We start from the raw sequence: 22,205 nt of genomic DNA on the forward strand, positions 1-22,205 counted from the left end.
AGCCATTCTAGTAAGACAACAGTCAATTGACAGAGAATACTTTTGAGACAAAATAATTTGGAGGAAAAAAAAAAAGTCACTGAGCAATTAAAGGTTGCTAGTAATATGGTGATGCCGGTAAAAAAAAAAAAAATGTTTTATCAATTGTGCAAAAAGATGCAGTCCTCTAGCAATTAGAGCAGTTTGAAATGACTAAAAGAACAATAGTCCGGTGCAATGACCATTGTGCAAAGGGCGCCGAGACGTCAAGAAATGTATGCAGTTTAAAGTGATTAGTAGTGCGGTAGTCTGGGACAATGTTGATTGTACAAACGTTGCAGATGCTACTCAGTCGATTGTGCAAATGTTACAGATGCTACTAAGACACGTGAGTGGCCAGTATTGGTCAACAACAGATATGCAAATAGTGCAGCGTGGCGAGACTACAGTGCGTGCACGAGTAATGTATGTAATCGACCACATTGACTTGGAATGAGAGGGGAGCATTCAGATTGATAGGTGATCAATGGAGACACCCCGAACCAGTCCGCAATTCTTGCTGGAAGGAGTGGTTAGACCACCGTTCCACATGCTTTTGTATGTGACAAGTGGTAAATGGTTTTTAAATGTACATGCATTAATCCACGACAAAGCAAGATGGTTCCTTTAAGAGGGCATGAAAGCGAGAGACTTAATTTTTCCAAGGAAATACAGTATATTGTAAGGCAGTGTCTTGATAATAAATTAGAGGGAGTTTAAAATAAAAAAGGCATTTGTTATCGATGTAGTTTATTTTATTTTGGTGGGAAAACCACCTGGGTAAAAAATTATGTTATGGATTATATTACTATATATATATACACATACATGTAGACAGTATATGCATATATACATCCACGCACACACAGCACAGTATGCTTAAGACATTTGTTAGACCACTACTCAATGAGGTTTATACCGGAGCTACCCTGAGAATTACCAGTGATTTTTTTTATGCTTCTGTAATAGTTAATACACAAATATGTAGATGCTCTTTCACTGAGATTGTTTTTCATGATAAAATATCATTATTATTGTTATACATGAATTTTCAAATGTATCTTTTACAATATATCTATATATATAGATATATATAGAATTTTGATTGTAAAGCACATGATTATTTATTAAGAGGTCAATAGTTAAACACACATTCCACAACACAATTTGCTTTTGCGGTTGAATTTTTAATGCTCGAACATTTTCTGGCTTCTCAGCGAAGCCTATAGTGAGACGGCTCAAATTGGTGTATAAAAGGGTATTTTATTTCTTTTTTTAATTAATTAAATTATTCAGTTCAAAATGGTAAAACATCAAGAGCTCACTGAAATTGAAATTAATACATGTCATCATGCTGGAACAAATGTGGTGGTTGTCTAATAAATTAATCACTCGAGCAACACTTACACAAAACAGAGTACAATAAATAATGTAATACATTTAAAATGTAATCACAATTATTTTCGATTTTCTTTCTAGTTTATTCAGCTGCAGAAAAAGTATCGTTCTATTGCATGGGGATCTGTCCAAGGTACTGAATTGGACAAGGACAGTAACAATTTCAATACGAGACCATTATTAATTTGCAACTCCACTCCACAATTGCGCGTTTAGATGTAAAAAATACAAATGAATGCGAGAATACAATCGCATGACAATGCAACACTATAATGTATACAGTCACGTGTTCGAGACTGTCCAATGGCAGAGGGTGTGATGTGAACAGAGCCCTCCCTCGCCCGCTTGAGTGGCAGCAAGTTTCCTGGCGAGCACGCCGATGCTGGCCATATATAAGGTACACACTGAGGAGGTGGCAGTCGCTGTGAAAGCCATCCACCCCTCACACCTGCACGCACACGCATACATACACGTCCCACCCCCCGCACACCCACATAGTCACTCTTCTCTTATTAGTTCCCGCACACTCGGCCGGATGGACGCCATAGGGAGCCCCTTCAGGAGAGTTATGGACAGCAGGACGAGCAGCTACGGCTACAGCCGCTCCGCAGGCACCCCCTCCACCATTGGATTCCGCTCCCAGACGTGGTCTCGGGCCAGCCCCGGTTCTAGCGTGAGCGCGTCGTACAAGAGGAGCTCGAACAAGCCCCGCGCGGACACTTTCGAGCTGAGCCAAAGTTCCCTCCTGAGCGCGGACTCCTCCAGGCGCTCCAACGAGAAGGAGCAACTCCAAGGGCTCAACGACCGCTTCGCCGTGTACATCGACAAGGTGCACTACCTGGAGCAGCAGAACAAGCAGGTCGAGGACGAGATCCAGGCGCTGAGGCACCAGCAGGTGTCCCGCTCGCAGCTGGGCGACCTGTTCGACCAGGAGCTGCAGGAGCTGCGCACCACCCTGGAGCAGATCCACCGCGACAAGGCGCAGATCCAGCTCGACAGCGACCATCTGGAGGACGACATCCAGAGGCTGAGGGAGCGCCTGGACGACGAAGCCCGGATCCGGGAGGACACAGAGGCCATCATCCGCGTCCTCAAAAAGGACACCGGCGACTCGGAGCTGCTCAAGTCCGAGCTGCAGAAGAAAGTGCAGGCGCTGCAGGACGAGATCGCCTTCATCCGCAACAACCACGAAGAGGAGGTGAACGAGCTTCTGGGCCACATCCAGGCGTCTCAGGTAACCGTGGAGAAGAGGGACCCACAGCGGACCGACATCACCGAGGCTCTGCGCGAGATTCGCAGCGAGCTGGAGGGCCACTCCGACCAGAACCTGCAGCAGGTGGAGAGCTGGTTCATGTGTCATTACGCCAAACTCAACGAGGCGTCCGAGCAGAACAAGGACGCCATTAAGAGCGCCCGCGACGAGATCGGCGACTACCGGCGCCAGCTGCAATCCAAGACGGTGGAGCTGGAGTCGGTGCGCGGCACCAGAGACTCCTTGGAGAGGCAGCTGGGCGACATCGAGGACCGCCACAACAGCGACCTGGCCAGCCTGCAGGTAATAACCACCGCAACGTGCACTTCCAATGTAACAACGCTGTCACGTGCAACTTTATGCATGGATATGGATTCACACATCGCATTAATGCAGTATTCAACATGAAAACAGTTTAGAGTGATTGGCAAATAAATTCCCTGTGTAAAATTGTATTCAGTTCGTGTCATGAGAAAATGACAATTTAAAACTATTCATTGGGAAGGTTTCATATTATGAAATATTTTCTTTACTAGTCAGCAGCAGTGACTTTCTCCATTTAGTCCCATGAAAGAGTTAAAGGGAAGGACTGCAGCAGAATCAATCGCTCACCATCTCTCGCTCTCTCTCTCTCTCTCTCTCTCTCTCTCTCTCTCTGCACATTTTTGCTGAGTAAGAATCATGGCGGCAAGTCCTTGCGTCACACCACCGCTCCCCCAGGGCGGGGTGCATGGAAATGAGGAGTCCTTGAGAGTATTTAAATATCTGCGCCAGAATATATTAAAGTGTTGACAGCAGGTTTAAAATAGAGTCAAATTGCTGATTTTCAGTAAAAGATTCTCTCAGTGATCTTGAGACAGAGGCTTATAATCCTCCCCTAAATCAAATGTCATGTGTTTATTTTCCAGGAGACGATCCACCAGCTGGACAATGAGCTCAAGAGCACCAAATGGGAGATGGCGCGCCATTTACGCGAGTACCAGGACCTGCTCAATGTCAAGATGGCGCTGGACATAGAGATTGCTGCATACAGGTAAAACAAGCACAACGGGCTGCAACAATTTAAGTGAGAAAAGCCAGTTTGGAAATCATACCCAACATTAAATATCAATGCAACACTTTTGTGTTTGCATAAATTGTCATTTCAAAATTGCTCTTTGCTTGCCGACCAATTCACTGTGGAGGATATGGTTCAAGCTCACCCCGAGACCCGAACGAAGACAAGCGCTAGAGAAAATGAAAGGAGGGATAAAATAAAATAAAATCCCATTCGCAAACAAAAGATCTATATTTCCTCATAAAATGAGGATTTATTTACTCAACTGCAGAGAATATCAGGGATCTACTCACAGCAAGGCCTTCATAAGAGGAGAGGCCTTTATTTTTTTAAATTATAAGATGGCTTCAACAAATGTCTACTAACAAATAATGATGCATTCATACATACATATTCCCTAGTGCTCGTCCTCATTAGGCTTGCTGGTAAATTGGCACTTATCCCATATGATTTCGGACGAGAGGAACGGTACATACTCGTCACCAGTCAATCACAGTGCACAGATAGACAAAGAACCATTCAACTCACATTGACATTTATGGACAATTGTGTCTATAATTAACCTCACACTCATGTTTTTTGGAGATGCGGGAGGAAGCTGGAGAACTCAGGCAAGCATAGGGAAGCCTTGGAAACTCCAATGATTAATCAAAATTGGTGAAATAATATGTAGAGAAGCTAAATAGTAATGTGTTAACACATTTTTGAAGTGTACTTGTTTTTTGTGGTGTGTACCATGTGTCACTTGCAAGTCAGACATCTCATTCACATTGACATGATCAGGTAGTGTATACTAAGAGGTCCCCTGTCCCCATTATACAACATGGAACTGGAGTTGGAACGCTCAACTTACAAGAATGTGTTTTGTAATGTAGGTGGAAAAAAGAGATATCCCAGAATATCATTATGATGATAAACAATTATTGCAAAAGTTGATTAAGGGGAAAAAGTAACACTAATATATTTAATAATAAAAATTTTATACAAATGTAATTAGATTATTGGTGTTAGAATTGTGAATTTACAAGGATTTCAAAGAGTGAAGCTTTTGTGTGTAACTGGATTTTGTTTTAATATACAGTACATAGTGCCCGGTAATACATATGTTAACATATTTGTCAACAATGTGTGAAAATTTATTTTGCATGGAAAACAATGGCAGACAAGACTGTTTCTATTTTTCGTCGTATAATCTACCAGTAGATCCTGTCGATTGTGCTTAGTCAATTGAAAATGAATTTCCCTACTTTGCTGCAGTCAACAGAAGCACTGTTGTTTCAGTCTCAATTAGTCTAAAGATTATGTAATGAATATAAATTGAATAAGAAATATAAATAATAACAGAATTGGTCAATTGATTATTAATCATCCATATCATCAGTCAAACACATTTAGACAAATGGCCATCCTTGTAATGGGCTTATTCATTATCCCATCAGGAAACTCCTGGAGGGTGAGGAGACCCACTTCAGCACATTCTCCCACCGTCCAGCTGTTTCGTCCTCCAGAATATCAATATCCAAAACAGAACCTCCCAGGATGAAGGTGCAACATAAATTTGTTGAGGAGATCATTGAGGAGACCAGGGTGGAGGATGACAAGGCCGATATGGAGGACGCCTTGGATCAGATTGCCCAGGAGCTCTCGGCCACACTCGAAGGCAGTGGAGGCGAGGAGGAAGACGAAGAGGAAGGTGATGAGAATGCTGAGGTGGAGGAAGAGGAAGTCATAGCTGAAACCGATGCTAAAGTTAGTCCGAAAGCACCGGCCAAGGAGGAAGAGGGGGATGATGATGAAGAGGGTGGTGATGAGAAAGAGGGGGAGGAAGGTGACAAGGAGGAAAATGAAGAAGATGGGGATGAGGGGAAGAAAGGAGAGGAGGAGGCAGGTGACGATGAGGAGGCAGTAGAGGAAACGGTCCTGTGCTCCAAATCTCAGGATTCTAAAGCCACTCCTGAGAAAGTGAAAGCTGGAGAGGAAGAAGAGGAAGCTACCAAAGAGGATGAAGACAAAGCATCCAAAGATGGAGATGATGAGGAAGAAAAGGTGGATGTCGACAAAGACAAAAAAGATGAGAAGGTAAAGGTTGACGACATTGTAACAGAAACAATTGTAGCCAATGTAGACGTTCAGAAAACAGAAGCTGCAAAACCTGAAGCCAAAAAAGAAGAAAGTGTCACAACAGCACTGACAAAACCGGATTCCCTCAAACCTGAATCCCCAAAAGCTGGTTCCCCAAAGTCTAAATCCCCAAAAGCTGCTTCCCCAAAGTCTGAATCCCCCAAAACTGCTTCTCCAAAGTCTCAATCCCCAAAAGCTGGTTCCCCAAAGTCTGACTCCCCAAAGGCTGGCTCCCCCAAGATGGAATCGCCAAAAGCTGTTTCCCCAAAGCCAAGTTCCCCGAAGTCAGAATCCCCAAAAGCTGGTTCACCCAAGATAGAATCCCCCAAACCTCTCTCTCCTAAGTCTGAATCACCAAAGCCAGGTTCCCCCAAATCAGAATCTCCCAAGCCAACACCCCCCAAAGAAGACTCAGCAAAAACTACCCCTCCAAAAGCAGAGTCTCCTAAATCGGAAGCTCCTCAGCCTGCATCCCCCAAAGAAGACTCACCCAAGGCTGGCTCCCCCAAAGCAGAGTCCCCTAAATCAGAATCTCCCAAGCTCGGATCCCCCAAGGAAGACTCACCCAAGGCTGGCTCCCCCAAAGCAGAGTCCCCTAAATCAGAATCTCCCAAGCCTGGATCCCCCAAAGAAGACTCACCGAAGGCTAGCTCCCCAAAAGCTGAGTCCCCCAAACAGGATTCCGCAAAGCCAGACTCACCAAAGGCTGAATCTCCTAAAACAGACACGAAAAAATCTGACACATCCAAGCCTGCCGAAGACAAAAAGAGTGACTCTACAGAAGACAAAAAGATGAAGGACGCCGCCATGAATGGTGACGTGGACAAGACGAGCCCGAAGGAAGAGGAGAAGAAAAAGGGCGACGGAAATGACGTGATCATCAATGGCGTGGACGAGAGTCCCGTCAAGGACGACGGCAGCCAGAAGGTGGTGATCACCAAAACGGTGGAGACCATCACCACGGGGGAGGACGGCTTGCAGCAGGTCACCAAATCGGTCACGGTTACTGAGACGGTGAAGGAAGTGGAGGAGGTGCTGCAGGAGAAGATGGTCTCCACCATCAAGACGGAGAAGCAATCTAGCCATTCCATCAAGCAGGTGACGGAGGGTGACTGAGGAAATGGGCTCAAATCGGACGGGGCGAGCCAGCGTGACGACAAGCAATCAAGCAGAACTAACATAAGAGAACACCATAAAGCTAGAGTGACATAATACAACATACAAATCTTAGAGCGAAGCCAAATGCTACAAATGTTAGAAATGCATGTTCGCAGACGCAGTGAGGGGCGAACCATTGAAACATTTTATCTTCTTCCGTTCTTGCTGCAATTCAACTGATGGGTTTGTGGTTTATGGGGTGGGCGGGGCTTTGCATGCTATAGCTCAGGGGCTGGAGGGGAGGGCACTTTCCTCTCCTATGTATGTATGCTAAAGAGCGAAGATAGTGTATATTATCAGATTCACTATATGGGAAATGACTTTTTAGCTTATGTAAATGAGGAAAGGGTGATGTGGATGGATGGCGGGTGGCGAATTGGGGGGCCGGGGTCCTCTGCACACACAAAAATGCATTGCTGAAGTAGCCTTATACCTAACGTGAACATAGCAACTCAGCCAAAAAGAAACTACACACCTGCCGCAGTGAATGACAACAGGACGATCACACAACCATATCGACCATATGCAGTTCCCAATGAACCCTGAGAAAGTCTTAGCCTTAAACATGCTTTTGGATCCGTGTCCGTTATGTTGACCCGAGTGCAAATACAAAGAAATACTGTATTCGTGCTTAGGGACTTACATTCTTGTATATGCATAGGAACCTGACTTGAATTGAAATACAGAAATATGAGGTGCTACTGTTTGCAGTCCCATGACCTTATTCATCACCAATGATTTCCCAGCAGCATTTGCTCAATAAACGTCATCATGAAGTTAATCGCCACATTCTCCTGTCTTTTTCATACTATTATGGCAGCATGTTACAAACATTATACAACAAAAACAAATAATGATTTTAAATATTGAAATCACTGAACAATTTATATTGATGCGTAAAAAGCAACCTAATGCAATGTTTTATCTTGCCATTTGTGACAAATGAACTCAAGAAGCTACGCAGTGGAAGTTCATCATTACTTCCGTTCACATACAGTGGATATAAAAAGTCTACACACCCTTGTTCAAATGTAAGTTTCTTGTGTTATAAAAAAAAGTGAGACCATGATAAATCATTTAAACAAAATCCACCATTGTGACCTAAAACCTGTACAGCTAAATTGATTTGTATTTATATTCAAGAGATGAAGGAAAAATGGAAAAAAAAAAAAAAAGATCATGTGGATACACAAGTGAAAAAAAAAAAAAGATCATGTGGATACACAAGTGTGCACACCCTCTTATAACTGGGATGTGGCTGTGTTCAAAATTAGTACCAAATACCATTCAGGGTTAGCACAAAACCAATCTTATACTACAAAGTTAAAAAAAAAAAAAAAAAAGTCAGGAAAACCCTAGTAGAGCATCTGAAATGTGCATCACAGAGGCACTTGAAATGGTGGCGGTGTGCTAATGCTAACTCGCATTTAACGTGCTTGAGCCCACGTTTTTGTGGAAAATGCTTATTGGCGGTATAGCCCCGCTTATTGAAGATTTCTTGGGAATGATTTTTAAATCTATTTTTTTCAGTGCAATTATAATGGGAGTCAATTATTCACAGATTTTTGCTATTTGCGGTCAGGCTCGGTCCCTATCGCCCGTGAACAGAGGGGGTCCACTGTTTTATTTTGGTTTTGGGATATCTAGCCCATCACAACCCCTCTTATAGTATCCCACAATTGATTGAATCACACTATACAACATTAATTTTAGTTTTAAATCCAACAATGTTCTGATATTATATACCATTTATGACCAAGCTTTAATCCATTTCACAAACCTAAGGTTGTGTGGGCCAGATGTGTTTTTTAAAAAATGTTTAATTGGGTAACTGATTTTGGACTTTTTGACTATCATTGATGTTCTTCATATGTGATCCCCCCTCTTTTGTAAGAGTCAAAGGGATCTCTTTAATGAAAATGTTTCTAAAACAGCACCCCACCCTACCTTGTTCCTTGTGTCTTGAGCAGTTTTATGGACCAATTTTTCTTCTTCCTTATCACTATTCTTTTTTCTTGACTGCTTGTGCTTGTCAACAGCTATACATCCTCTCAATCTACCTCATTTGTTTCGTATGAATTTATTCTGTTTTTAAATATTGGTCACAATCACATGAATGATTGCCGTTTATTGCAAAACCTTTTTTGACTTTTTTGACATTATTATCTTTGTGGAAGCAGAATATTTTATCAGAATATGTAAAGGCAGATGGAGGCAGAATATTTTATCAGAATATGTAAAGGCAGATTTAAGTTGTTTTATTGCAGCATATTAGATTGTGCAGGCTTTGCTAATGAAGTGTCCTGTTAGATGCCATGGCACATAGGTGTCAAACTGGTGGCCCGGGGGCAGATCAGGCCCTCCACATAATTTTATATGGCCCGCGAAAGCAAATCAAAATCGCTAATTGCTTTTTGGTGTCATACCATTGACATATTTGCAAGAATTTTTTTTTTGTTACCAATCCCCCTTTGAAAAGAAATGTAATAGTTGAAAAACATGTTTTTTATAGGCTTCTGATTTCAAAACTGGTTATTCATCAATATGTTTTGTATACTGTAATTACAGTATATTAGATAATCTTTCATTTATATGGGTCCACAGTCGTAGCGGCCTTCCGAGGGAAATTATAACTGCGATGTGGCCCGTGACAAAAATGAGTTTGACACCCCTGCCATGGCATGTGTTTCTGCAACATTCTGCGTCAGTGGAAACTTTAAAATGTGTTGCAATATCTTATTGCATTAATTCTTATCCATATAATCACCATATTGTACACTACCTGTATGCTGAAACCTTGTGCTGTGACTTAGACTCTTAACAGTACAGTGGTGGGCCAAAGTTGACTAAAATCCTCTCAGTGTTAAACTATCTAATGTCAAGAGTGTTATGTCTGCTCTTTACACTTTTGTTCAACAGATCTGACTTGAAAAGTCATGTTGCTATTTTGGCTCAACAGCTAACCTTTGGCCTTCACAGACAGCACACGCATGTGTCTGCTCCTATTGGCCAAGTGTGCGTGTCCATCGCGGTATGAAGGCTTCTCACAGGTGTAACTTGAAGGGGGCTTGCCAGTCACACAATTCCTGGGCTCATGCTGCTATAAAAAGAGAGTGGAATGTCAAGCGGGTCTCACTTTGGGTCAGCCAGAGTGCGTGCACAACTTAGAAGGACTGAGGGCTCACGTAAAATCGCTTCAAGCATGGCGGCTGTTCATCGCCTGGTTATCGTCCGCCACGGGGAGAGTGCCTGGAACCAGGAGAATCGCTTCTGTGGCTGGTTCGACGCTGACCTCAGCGAGAAAGGCGTGGAAGAGGCTACGCGAGGAGCAAAGGCCATCAAAGATGCGGGCATGAAGTTCGACATCTGCTACACCTCTGTGCTCAAACGTGCCGTCAAGACCTTGTGGACAATCATGGAGGGCACGGACCAGATGTGGCTGCCTGTGATCCGTACGTGGCGCCTCAATGAGCGCCACTACGGAGGCCTCACTGGTCTCAACAAGGCCGAGACGGCCGCCAAGCACGGTGAGGAGCAGGTGAAGATCTGGCGACGTTCCTTTGACATCCCACCTCCGCCCATGGACAAGGACCACCCTTACCACTCCATCATCAGTGAGGTGAACTAACAGAAATTTAAGTATAAAATTGGGCTTTTGTTCAAACTGGTGCTTAATGGTCGTGTGCCGTTTAATCAACCTCCAGTCCAGACGCTACAAGAACCTGAAGCCCGGTGAGCTGCCTACCTGTGAGTCACTGAAGGACACCATCGCCCGTGCCCTGCCTTTCTGGAATGATGTCATCGCGCCTGAAATCAAAGCCGGAAAAAATGTTATCATCGCCGCCCATGGCAACAGCCTCCGTGGAATCGTCAAGCACCTTGAAGGTGAGCACAAAAAGAGAAAGACAAAAGAAATCGACATTTATGACGTCAAAGCCCATAGAAGGGTTAATTAATTATTGGAAACACACTGAAAGTTTGGTTGAGCAAATGCACACAAGGTCACACAAAGCCAGTCAGACATATACGCACACACATTAACAGTGGATATAAATAGCAGCCATGGGCTCAGGGACAAGAGAGAGGGTCATGAGCCTGGTTCCCATTACAGTCGTGACCTTTAAGTTTTCGTGGAATGGCCAGAGAGACTTACACATGCAAAAAGCCACAAGGGCACTAAATGTCACATAAGACAGTCAAAAATAAGCAACAGTAGGAGACCATTTCTGTCCCTCAAGGTACAAGGCAAGGCAAGCTACACTAAAGTACGCTAAAAGTCTAAATAAAGTTTAACTTTGCTGTCCTGGTAACTATTTCTACCATTCAGGGTGGCATCACTTCTGGAAGCTTTACATGGGAATAACAATTATCATTAGAAAAATTGACGGTTAGTCCTATAACTTCCATCCATCTATTTTCTAAAGCGGTTGTCCGCATTATGGTCAAAGGTGAGCTGGCGCCGATCTCAGCTGACTGTGGGCGAGTGGCAGGGTACACCCTGGACTGGTTGCCAGCTCATTGCAGGGCACATAGAAAGTTACCTACACTCACATTCACACCTATGGACAATTTAGAGAACCTGACACACATGTGGAAGCCCAAAAAATCCCAAACTCAAACTCATGCTTGCCTGAGCTGAGATTCGAACCAAGTACCTCTCAACAGTGAGGCAGACGTGAACAACTTGACCACAATGCTTCCATCCTATAACATTGTATTTAGAAATATATGGAGACCCTTGCACTATAGAAAGTTTGTGTGTCAAAACCTTTTGTCAGTAAAAGAATCTGGTAAAAGCACTCTTAAAAAAAAAATGAAAGAAGGTTTTAAAAAAATATTTTTTATTATCATGGAAAATGTCACTTTGTACATTTCCATAAATACCACTTAACTTCATATGTAAAGTTTCTGGAATTGTATTACCCTTTACAGTCTTTTTACCTTTTCCACAACCTGAAATGCACAAGTTTGTTCGCAAGTTGTAAAATAAGACCAAGTTGATTTTTCTCCATATATTGTATGTTTTTCATCAATTATGAGCTCAATAGTGTTAACATTAAAATCCTCCTCCAAAATACTCATAAAAGATTAGATCATGGACAGAAAGAGCAATGATCCAAATTAAAGTAGATTGCGCTGGAGTCATTCCTACGCTAATAATAGCCACTAGGGGGTGTCTGGGGACCGCTTCGAGATGCTGCGATGTATTAGCCATTGCAATTCTGTAGATTATTTGGAAGAAGTTCTTGGTGATATTTCTATTTTCTGCTTTAATACAAATGACTGTATGTAATGAAAATCCTGCTGTGTGCAATGCGCATCTTCACAACACTCACTTTATCCGATATGTGCATTTTTTCAGGCATGTCCGACGCCGCAATCATGGAACTGAACCTGCCCACGGGGATTCCCATCGTCTACGAGTTGGATGCAAACCTGAAGCCCGTGAAGCCCATGTCCTTCCTGGGTGACGAGGAGACCGTGAAGAAGGCCATGGACGCTGTGGCTGCCCAGGGCAAAGTCAAGAAGTGAGCTCTTGCTGAGAGGCAGATAAAAGACACTGTGTCCTTACCTCCCATCCAAACAAATCCATCTTTGTAGTCCATTCCAAGTTCCAACAGGGGTACACTTGGGTCTTGCTAGCCTGCTGTTTGCTCCAAAGGATGACCTGTCAACTAAAACAAACAGGGCCACACAATACACATCCAGATCAACATGTAAACATCCCTCAGTTGTTTTAAGTTGTGGCCAAACCCACTTCCTGTGGGTCCCACCACCCTGACACCACCAATAAAGAAAGCATGTTTTATATAAGATTGTGTCTGGTTCCTTTTGAAAATCCAATATAATTAAATGTCTCTTTCCACTTTCTACACTTCAAATTACATTGTTCTTCTCATCCTTTGCGCCGCATTTAGAAATTTGTCTTTTCATCATAGTGCACATGGTCCTGTGAAATTTTATCCAGGACACTGAGATGAGGAGGGAGGGGAGTCATTGGGTTCAACATGGCAGCGTTCCTATAATGCGGGGACAAGTCTGATCACTGCCATGAAACTGAATTACTGCACTGCTTATACTGCATTACATAAAGGAGCAGAAGCAAAGGTGTGAATTGATGACCATGGTAAAACTACTATAACTGTACATTGCAAAGGAACAATGATTTACATATTGTTGATGGGATTCCATCTCCTGCATCAGCAGAAGAAAGTTGAAGGAATTTCACATTCAGAACCAATCTGTTAAGTGTATTATTTTTTCCCCTCAATAAAAGGACATGAATTCACAACTGTTGACAGCAGAAGAAAGATAAATCTGAAAAAGTAACAAGTCACATACAGTATTAAGTTTATTGGGAGAAGTGAATGAGGGAGTCAGGACTCATATGGCTAAACGCAAAGCAAAAAGGAATGGGGAAGGTGAAGTAATCTCACACGTCAGTGCCAGTGTACTTCCGTCCCCTATTGGGAAGTCAATGATAGCACAGGCTGCCGGGTTGACAAGCAGCCTGCAGCTCTGCTAACGGCCTCTGCACATTAATTTGGATCACCCCCCCCCCAAAAAAATCTGGCCTTAGTGGAGGCCTATGGTTTCCAATGGCTCTTGTTTTAATAAATAAAAGGGGTGTTTTGTGTCATAATGATGCTTGCCCTCACCGTGCTTGATTCAAGTGTCTTTCAATTTAACTCTGCTATTATTATTTAACTTCGAAATGAGTAGTTTAAATGGTGTTGTAGACTGTGAGTCATGAGCAGTCAAAGTTCCGTAAGCATAAGGAGTTCTGTCATTGTGGTCTTAGTCTGACGTGTTTGGACCTGTGACTGTTTTGGCCACTGTTTGCCTTCTGAAGGATCTGAAGAATCTCGGCAGAGACAATATCTTGTAAGGGTTTTTCTTGTATGTCACTGCCTTTTGGGTCTCTTCTCTGGACTCGTCCACATACTCTGCAGCACTCGCCACATTCTTTTCTATGCTGTTCACCAACTCCCCCTGGTGGAAGGAAAAATAAACGGTTGGACTTTGAATGACGTTTTTCTTTTAAAATACTGTATCACGACAGATAGACATTTACAAATAAAATTAAGATGTGCACCACACCTGAATCTCCAGAAGCATGGCAGTGTCAGCCAAGATCTCGTGCAGCTCTCTGATGCTTGCTTCCAAGTGAATTATGTCCTCGTGACGAGACTTGATGTCGCTCAGAGCCTTGCTCGAAATACAAGCACCAGAATCAACAATCTGGACAACAAGAAGAGTGAATCCCTTTACTGTTTAGTATCTTGACATATTACATTGTAACAAACCGAAAACAAATAAGGTAACATAAGGTAATGAACAAAAGAGAAATAAGGCAACATTTCAGATACTGTAAAGGACTTTTCATACTGCACTAGGTTTTCTTTGGTGCCCAACGCAGTGTAGGGCACAAGGATGCCGGCATGCGGTGCACGTTTCCCCATATTTGGAAGGGTTTGCCTAGGGGCCTACCAGGGAGTAGCATGGATGCTTTTATCACTAGTTTGTCTATTGCTGTTACCACTCTAAAAATCACTAGAGTAAACGGCCACCCTGCACGTGGCGCCGCGACACGGCGTTCCATCTTCGCACCCTCGCAGCACATACACAACGCTGTGCCTTGCTAAGTGCAGTGCGAAAAGGCCTTAAGTGTGTAACATCCGACTAACATCTGTTATGAAGATGGTCACATTGTGGCAGTTCAGCATCTCCTCCAGCTCCTCATCTGTGGTCACTTTGTCCACTGAGCAGGAGACACAACACAGAAAATAGAGATGATATTCATCTGTAGGACTGTTTAATCTTTACTTAACAAAATAGGAATTGTGCTTTACTGCAAATTAGCTTTGACAAGAGTTGGGTGAGGAAAGCTGTGAGGAAAAGAACATACAGGGACCAAGCCAGATGGAGTATACCAAACATCCACTTATAATTGATGTGCCCTCAAAATTGCCATGAAAAAAAACCAAATGCCGAATTGAAAAAAAATTGGGCTCAGGTTAAAAAAAAAAAAAAAAAGCAAGGCTTTCTGTGCATAGTTGTTTCACCCGCCCACCCCCCCCCCAAAAAAAATCAGTGAATAGGTGAATTTACAAATGCCCAACCGTGAATATGCATAGTCACTTTATTGTATGTGAAGGTCTTTAACACCAAGATGCCACAAGATGGCGCCAAAGTAATAGTTTTGTACTCGACAGGGCTTTGGCCTGAGCACATAAACAGCAAATTAGTGATTTTTTCAGCAAACAATTGAGGATAGGGTCCCCAAAAAACTCTGCGAATTGATGAATACGCGAGTAGAGAATTTGTGGGGGAACACTGTACACCCAAAGTTACATAATTAGGTGACACACATTTAAAGTAGTAGGACTCTGTGTCCCAATACCTTTGTCCAGTGCCATCATGCACAATAACATCACTGATTGTCAAAGTTAATGCAGAGTTGTTTTTGAAAACCCCAACTAATGAGAGCTTTTGACTCAAATCTGTAAGGTGGGACTGCTAAAAGGGAATGGGGAATGTTTTCCCAGACTCACCAATCTGCAGCTGTCTCTTAATGTGGCCTTTGCATTTCTCTCTGAAGGCCACCTGTGTGTTGTGGTGACTCGTCATGAGCTCAGCAAAGCACCGAGTCAAGTGTGTGTGCTGGCAGAAGGGACAATAGAAATTCAGGAGAAGTTATTATTGGAATGGGGGCGATCACTAAAGCACACAGTCTGCTGTACACTGTTGCTCGTAACTTAGTTAAGTGTGCACCTGGCCTATTTGTAATAAATAAATTAATCGCACCACCGGGCCAGACCTGATTGTTCCTAATGCGTTGCATCACCGAGGTACCATTGTCACTACAGTCTGCTGGGAAAGCATCCTGCAAAGCTAGAGAAACACATTAACATTGTACCTGTCATTCATTTTAATCTGAAACATTCACAATGTTGAGATGGTAAAGAGAGACGGTGTACAGCGTAGGGAAAACTGTTTGGTTCCGCTCAGTGTGATCATCTGTTAAAAGACTCGTTTTCCTTGTCTAGCTACAATATTAGCAAAACAAATATTTGCTCATTTAATATTCAAGCCACAAATATGAGGAGGTACAAAGCACCACTCGCCATGGTTGCAAACAATAATGCCATCCAACTATACATGTATGAAAAAAAAACAAAAAAAAAAAAAAAAACAGCTAAATATTTTTCAGTATTATGTAAGGCCATAAGGCAACTAGTATACTTACTAATAATGTGAATGCTTCAAGATAAAATTGTAGTAAATCCACAGATCACAACTTCAATAATCTACAGGTGCATCTCAATAAATTGGAATATTGTAGAACATTTAATTTATTTCTGTAGTTAGATTTAAAATGCGTAAGTCCTTTTATAAATTCACTACACAGCATGGAATATTTATATTTTTGTTATTAATATTTCTTAGCATTTTCATAATAGCTTACAGTGAATGAAAAAAATCACCATCTCAAGAAAATAGATTAGATAAAAAACTGAAAATTATATTTAATAGAGTTTCCTGTGTTTAAAAAAAAATGTTGTGTAACATCACAATTTTTGAATCAAACCACTGAAATTAATGACCTTTTCTATAATAATAAGATGCACCAGTATATTATTGCTGAAGCCGCATCCTTTTTCAGTACTAACTTTTGTGCATACTTAAATATTGAGACTTTGTTTAGCACAGGGATTTATTGGCCTCATTTTATGTGCTTGAGACCATATGTCAACAAATAAATGTTTACAGCACTGAATTATATATATTCAATATATTCCACAACTGCAGGATATACTGTAGTCTACTAAAAGCAAAAAAAATTACCTACTTTTTAACTTGGCTCGGAACAAGTTCGCATCAGTCTTGATTTTCTTATTAAGCAACTCCAGCTCATCTCTGCATTCTGAGAATAGCACACCAACGATGACAGAAAAATCGAGTGGAAATGATTATCATGCAATTCGGTGAGTGTGTTTCAAGTATGTTAAGACGAGAATGCCTATAGCACCAACTAATTTCCAACAAGCGTTATACTGTGGACAAATGCAGAATAGAGGACAAATGCTTTCTTTTTTGGCAACAAATAAGTAGATGTCAACAAGTCTTTGATTGAAGGCTGTACTGCATGTTGACGCGCGCGCGCACACACACACACATACATACATACATACATACATACACAACGTACTCTTGTCTGGGTTGGAGGAAGCAAGAAGGGTACTTTGTCTTTTTTCCACTTCGTCCACTTGACAGGACATCTTTTGTATGAGGCTCCTCAGCTCCCCTACCTGCACATACAGTATTGACAAGACAGCTGGAAGTCACAAACGAAAAAATTATAAGAATAAAATAAAAATAAAAAAACAGTAACTGCAGTCTTACCGTTTTAAAAAACTCCTCCATAACGACTTTGCCTCCGGTTGTATGTGCCATACCACCAAATGCTACCTTTGTTGTTGTTGAAAGTAGCAAATATAGCCGTCTGAAATGACACCTGGAAGTCAGATGCTAACCCTATTTTCTCCTCTTCACACGATGCTTTCTTCAGAGCAACAAACAAAAGTTAAGGTGACTTATAAACCTAGAGGGTGAACAAAACATTTTATCACGTGAAGGAGAACCTCTAGTTGCTCTCGCGTCACAAGCTAGCTGAGCACACCTGCGCATCGAGCACGTTCGCGTGCGCGCGCGGCCGCGACAAAAGGGCAAACAAAAGAGCTCGGCTTCCGTCAACGAGTTTGCAAAACATCGCAAAATACAGGACCTGTACACCAACAACTTGTGAGCGGTGTGAAGGATATCGGAAACGAATTCATAGTGTTGTTGCGACGGAGTTAAGAAACCGTATGTGTTTTTTTTTTTTTTACTTATTTTTATGTTGTTGTTTTTTTCGTTTTTCATCCGTTAGCGCATTCGAGTACGGGGGAAATACCAAATAAGGCCACAAGATGGTGCTATGGTTGATTGGAGAGAATTTGAGTAATTATTTTTGAGTCCAAAAAAATATGAGAATAGCCACTGGCTTCTGATAGAAAGGTAGCTAGAAATACTGTATATAGTAAACAGAATTTTTCACCTTTGAAAGATGCAAGTTATTTTTTTGTGTGATGTATGAAATGGCACCAAAAGAAATAAGTGAGAAAAAAAAGGAATCACAAACAGAACATCTCAAGTCTCAACACATTTAACCAACAATCGTCTCATATGTTGGCCTGTGCTTAATGGTGAACTGTACTATGACACTGCTGCTTCTCCTTCCTGTACAGCAGGCATTCGGAGGCTTCATCAAGTGGACATACTCTCACTTGAATCTTTTTTTCAATAGAAACACAGGGATGACATGTTTCTGTAAAATAAATAAAAAAGCAATAATAGCCTTTAAATTGGATATTCAATCCCAAGAAATGTTGGCATCATATTACTTGACAAAAAGCTACAAGAACTTTTAAAACAAACAATAGATGCTTTGACATAGTAAAGTTTGATAGATGAGCTGATTCACACCTGAGCACCAAGAGACTCATTTCAGTGCATGACGCAATCGGTTTAACCCTCATGTGGCATGCTTTGGTCCAAGGGAGACGCCGTAAACTGCACTGTTGTAATTCTACAGACACAAACATCGGCGATGGGTCAACTTGCAACGTTGCCACTAAGTGGCAGCACAGACCATCTAATGAGTGAACCAACGCTGTAGCAGTTTTGAAATACCAGTATGGTTACAGCACTTCTCGATTGCTAAAACACGAAACCCTGTTGTGCGAACCAAATGCTGTGTGTGCTCAACCCACTTATTGAATTGGCCAGAACCTTAAGCACTTTTCACCTAGTTACACAAACACATTTTCCACTCCGATGCACTTGGGTTGCATAATGATAAACACAGGCAGCAAAAGTGAAACTCACTTGATGCACAGGTGTCTCAACATAAACAACATGGTTGTTGAGGTTTCACTGTATAGATACAGACAATCAGAGAGACACAAGCAGAGTAAGTGGTGGTTGAGGAGGAAGAGGAGAGAGGAGGTATAACAAAGAACAATTACCTATTTCAGATTCGTCACAGGCAACTTTTGTAGACCAATGTTCTTGTCCACGGTTTGACAATGAGGAAAGCGGGAATGCAGCGAGTGCAGACAAACCTAAGCACATTTACTATGTCCACCATAGCCCGAAGACTCAGACACATGATCAGGTCAATTGTCTTGAGTTAAAAAACGTCAAATTCATACATAGGAATGTATCACAGAAGCCTGGGAAAGCGGCCGAATTGTGCAGCGCATATATTCGCCTGCAAGTCTGGGGTCAGCCTAGGCTGCGCGGTGCTTAGATGAGTGGCAGGGTCGTTGTCAGAGCGAGGAGAGGCCATCGCTGGACATGGCAGCTCTAATGCTGGACACCGTTCCACTGATTTGCACAGAGAGGAAAGCAGTTTATACCACCTTAGGTCTTTAGGCATCTGATGTATTGTGTCACCGGGATGTTTGACTGGGATGCGGTCTGCGTTGTTCATCGTATTTGATAGGCCGCCATGGTTAAAACAGTTCCAAAGATGACATTCAGAGCAGTCCAAAATGAACAAGCATATGCCAAACTATTCCAAATACTGGCTGACCTAGCCCAGGTTAATTGCCGGATTCTAGAGTTCTGGCAAGTGTGAAAGCATTTGCATTAGGAGTACATCAGTTAAATTATGCCGAACACTACTACTGTTGAACTGTAGATATGCTGACAAAAAGTCTAATGTTATGTTTTATTTTTTGATTTTTTTTTTTTTGGTAGGCTCTTTTCCCCCCTACTTATAACTGAGCAATGTCTCGCTCTCTCACACATGCATGCACGCACACATCTTTCTACCAATTTACATAATGTGAAAAATGCTGACATAATACAGGGTGGTCGTTGGTTGGATTCAGACGCATGTACAAACTGGAAATACAACGCAAGTCACTTGTGGAGCCCCCTTGTATAATCTTTCAATTTACATTTTACAATAGGTGCCATTAATGGGTGAAGTCACATTCCTACAGTTAGATCAAGCAAAGCGGGATAGCAAATGCACTAACCGATGAATGAATTAAAATAAAACAACATGCAGATTTTCCCTGAGTATGAAAGAACAAAAATTACTTTGGAGAAACAAATTGATGAATAGAACACCTAGTTCCATGTCGGAAGAACTTGAGCAAGGAAGTGCACAAAATGAGATTTTTTTTTTATTCTTCTTCAACTGTTAAATTCACATTCATTCTTCTCGGTTAAATCACAAAATCCTTAAATGAAAAAATGCAATGGAGTGGTGGTAACCAAAATGACATATAGGTGTCAAAAAAAATAATAATAATAATTTGAATATACGTCACAACTGAACTTGTCTGATGATGCAAGTTGTTCTTTCTCTGGACAGATCTTGTAATGGCGGTTTCTGTGAAGAATAACCGCTAAATTTACATTAGGGTGTGCCAAATTGTTACCATTTGAATATGATAGCATTTGGGTATGTAAAAGAAGTTGTTAATGTAAATTCATGCAGTTGTCAGGCTTGGTTTAGTGTTAACCACGCAAAGCAGCATGATGTTGTGGTCCCTTTTTTTAATTGTCACGCTGTGAAATCTCTGTAGAGGAGGCCTACGTTTCTCAGTTTGGACATAAAACCATATTGGATTTTATATTGTTAAACAGACTATTGCCTTTTTAATACTGTCGTGTTATTAGATTCTAAAGTGTCTCGGGATAGCACTGATATTCCCTTATTCAAAAATAAGGTCACAGAGATAAAACGGATGAGCATTTTTTTCACCATGGCTTTAACAGTGTTGAATAAAACCAACAACCTCTTGTGGACTGACTGAAGAGTATCTGCAACATTTGCACAATCAACATTGTCCCAGATTATCGCACTACTCGTCACTTTAAACTGTATACACTCCTTGAAGTCTCGGCGCCCTTTGCACAATGGTCATTGCACCGTACTATTGCGAGATTAGTCATTCGAATGCTAGAGGACTCTACATTTTTTTGCACAATTGTCAAAAAAAAAAAATAATTTGTACCGGCATTACCAGATAACTAGCAACCCTTTATTGCTCAGTGACTGTTTTTGTCAATGTCTTTATGTCTCAAAAATGTTCTCTGTCAATTGACTCGTACTAGAGCGGCTCCAACTACCGGAGACAAATTCCTTGTGTGTTTTTGGACATACTTGGCAAATAAAGATGATTCTGATTCTGGAACTGCAGGACACAAAATGTTGTCCTAACTGCATGCTAGAAGCAGATTGTCCTGGATAAAATAACATGCTCACTAAAACGGATGTAGGTGGTTAATTTTGCAGTCTCAGAGTAAGAAAAACTAGAAGACAAACAGCACAAATCCCACGTGAAAAGAAACACAGCACAAGTGGTGACAATGTCCCAGAGGCTGAGCACACTGACCCACAATAGATAGACACAAAACATGGGGAGACATAACATATGAAATGAGCATACAAAATGGATCCCAGCTATTCCTAAATGTACTTTATCAATCATATGCAGCATATCAATCCAATGACAAGGAAGGACATCTTATTACAGTAGTTGGCTAAAAAAAAAGTCAGCGCCCACAGACTATTTTTCATGCACCTGCGAAGGGCATATTCGCTTCAAACATGTTTCATGGCATCCTGTGAGTTTCTCTAAAAGCGCTGCTCACAACAACTGCACAGTCTGCACTACCGCCGTCAGTTTAACGGCGCGATGGTGTGTGTTAGATTTGGAATCATTTTGGTTTTATTTGACCAATGGCAAACAAAGAGGATTCTGATTCTGAGTCTAATTCTGATCTGAATCCGATATTAATCCGAATCTGATTGCGATTCTGATTCTGATGTCATTGTCGGTCGTGAAACCTGTTTCAATCCGTGACTCGCCACCGTGTGTGGGGCCAGTATGGTTGCTAGACAACTTAGTTCAAGCAGCTGGCTCGCCCGCTTTCCTATGATGGTCCAACTGCTGGCCATCAAAACATGCGTTCATGCATAGTATTCTGATTAAATTACATTTATTGTACATTATTTATGCAATAGTGAATACAAAAACATGCTCTCCTTCAAAGTAGTGCACATTTAGCGCTGAAGTCGCCCTAAAATAGGCTTAATGATGCCACCGTGCGTAATGTCACGTGACCAAACAGAAA

The 22,205-nt window shown here is 41.8% G+C and overlaps 3 protein-coding genes across 5 annotated transcripts; 2 read left to right on the top strand and 1 right to left on the bottom strand.

Annotated features, from left to right (window-relative positions):
• The first annotated feature begins 1,795 nt into the window (after positions 1 to 1,795).
• On the top strand, positions 1,796 to 7,198 carry nefma (neurofilament medium chain a). Its single transcript, XM_061699453.1, has 3 exons — positions 1,796 to 2,971; positions 3,577 to 3,701; positions 5,165 to 7,198. Exons 1-3 carry the CDS (start codon positions 1,796 to 1,798, stop codon positions 6,960 to 6,962), a joined length of 3,099 nt encoding a protein of 1,032 aa, XP_061555437.1. The 3' UTR covers positions 6,963 to 7,198.
• Positions 7,199 to 8,603: 1,405 nt separating this feature from the next.
• On the bottom strand, positions 8,604 to 17,697 carry LOC133414162 (syntaxin-2-like). Of its 3 annotated transcripts, XM_061699327.1 has the most exons (13): positions 17,412 to 17,697; positions 17,218 to 17,317; positions 16,858 to 16,932; positions 15,826 to 15,899; positions 15,560 to 15,668; positions 14,693 to 14,766; positions 14,106 to 14,246; positions 12,577 to 13,997; positions 12,341 to 12,510; positions 10,750 to 10,811; positions 10,407 to 10,628; positions 10,190 to 10,321; positions 8,604 to 10,104 (listed from the first exon to the last, which is right to left on the bottom strand). In XM_061699327.1, the coding sequence occupies exons 1-8, from the start codon at positions 17,460 to 17,462 to the stop codon at positions 13,803 to 13,805; spliced, it is 819 nt and encodes a 272-aa protein (XP_061555311.1). In that variant the 5' UTR covers positions 17,463 to 17,697; the 3' UTR covers positions 8,604 to 10,104; positions 10,190 to 10,321; positions 10,407 to 10,628; positions 10,750 to 10,811; positions 12,341 to 12,510; positions 12,577 to 13,802. The 3 variants fall into 3 exon arrangements, with proteins under 3 accessions (XP_061555311.1, XP_061555312.1, XP_061555310.1); XM_061699328.1 differs by having other exon boundaries at positions 8,604 to 10,101; positions 10,190 to 10,628; XM_061699326.1 differs by having other exon boundaries at positions 10,190 to 10,628.
• On the top strand, positions 10,093 to 12,799 carry pgam2 (phosphoglycerate mutase 2 (muscle)). Its single transcript, XM_061699325.1, has 3 exons — positions 10,093 to 10,623; positions 10,709 to 10,889; positions 12,367 to 12,799. Exons 1-3 carry the CDS (start codon positions 10,123 to 10,125, stop codon positions 12,534 to 12,536), a joined length of 852 nt encoding a protein of 283 aa, XP_061555309.1. The 5' UTR covers positions 10,093 to 10,122; the 3' UTR covers positions 12,537 to 12,799.
• Positions 17,698 to 22,205: the final 4,508 nt, after the last annotated feature.

This window comes from Phycodurus eques, chromosome 15 (assembly GCF_024500275.1).
Source record: "Phycodurus eques isolate BA_2022a chromosome 15, UOR_Pequ_1.1, whole genome shotgun sequence".
NCBI lineage: Eukaryota > Metazoa > Chordata > Actinopteri > Syngnathiformes > Syngnathidae > Phycodurus > Phycodurus eques.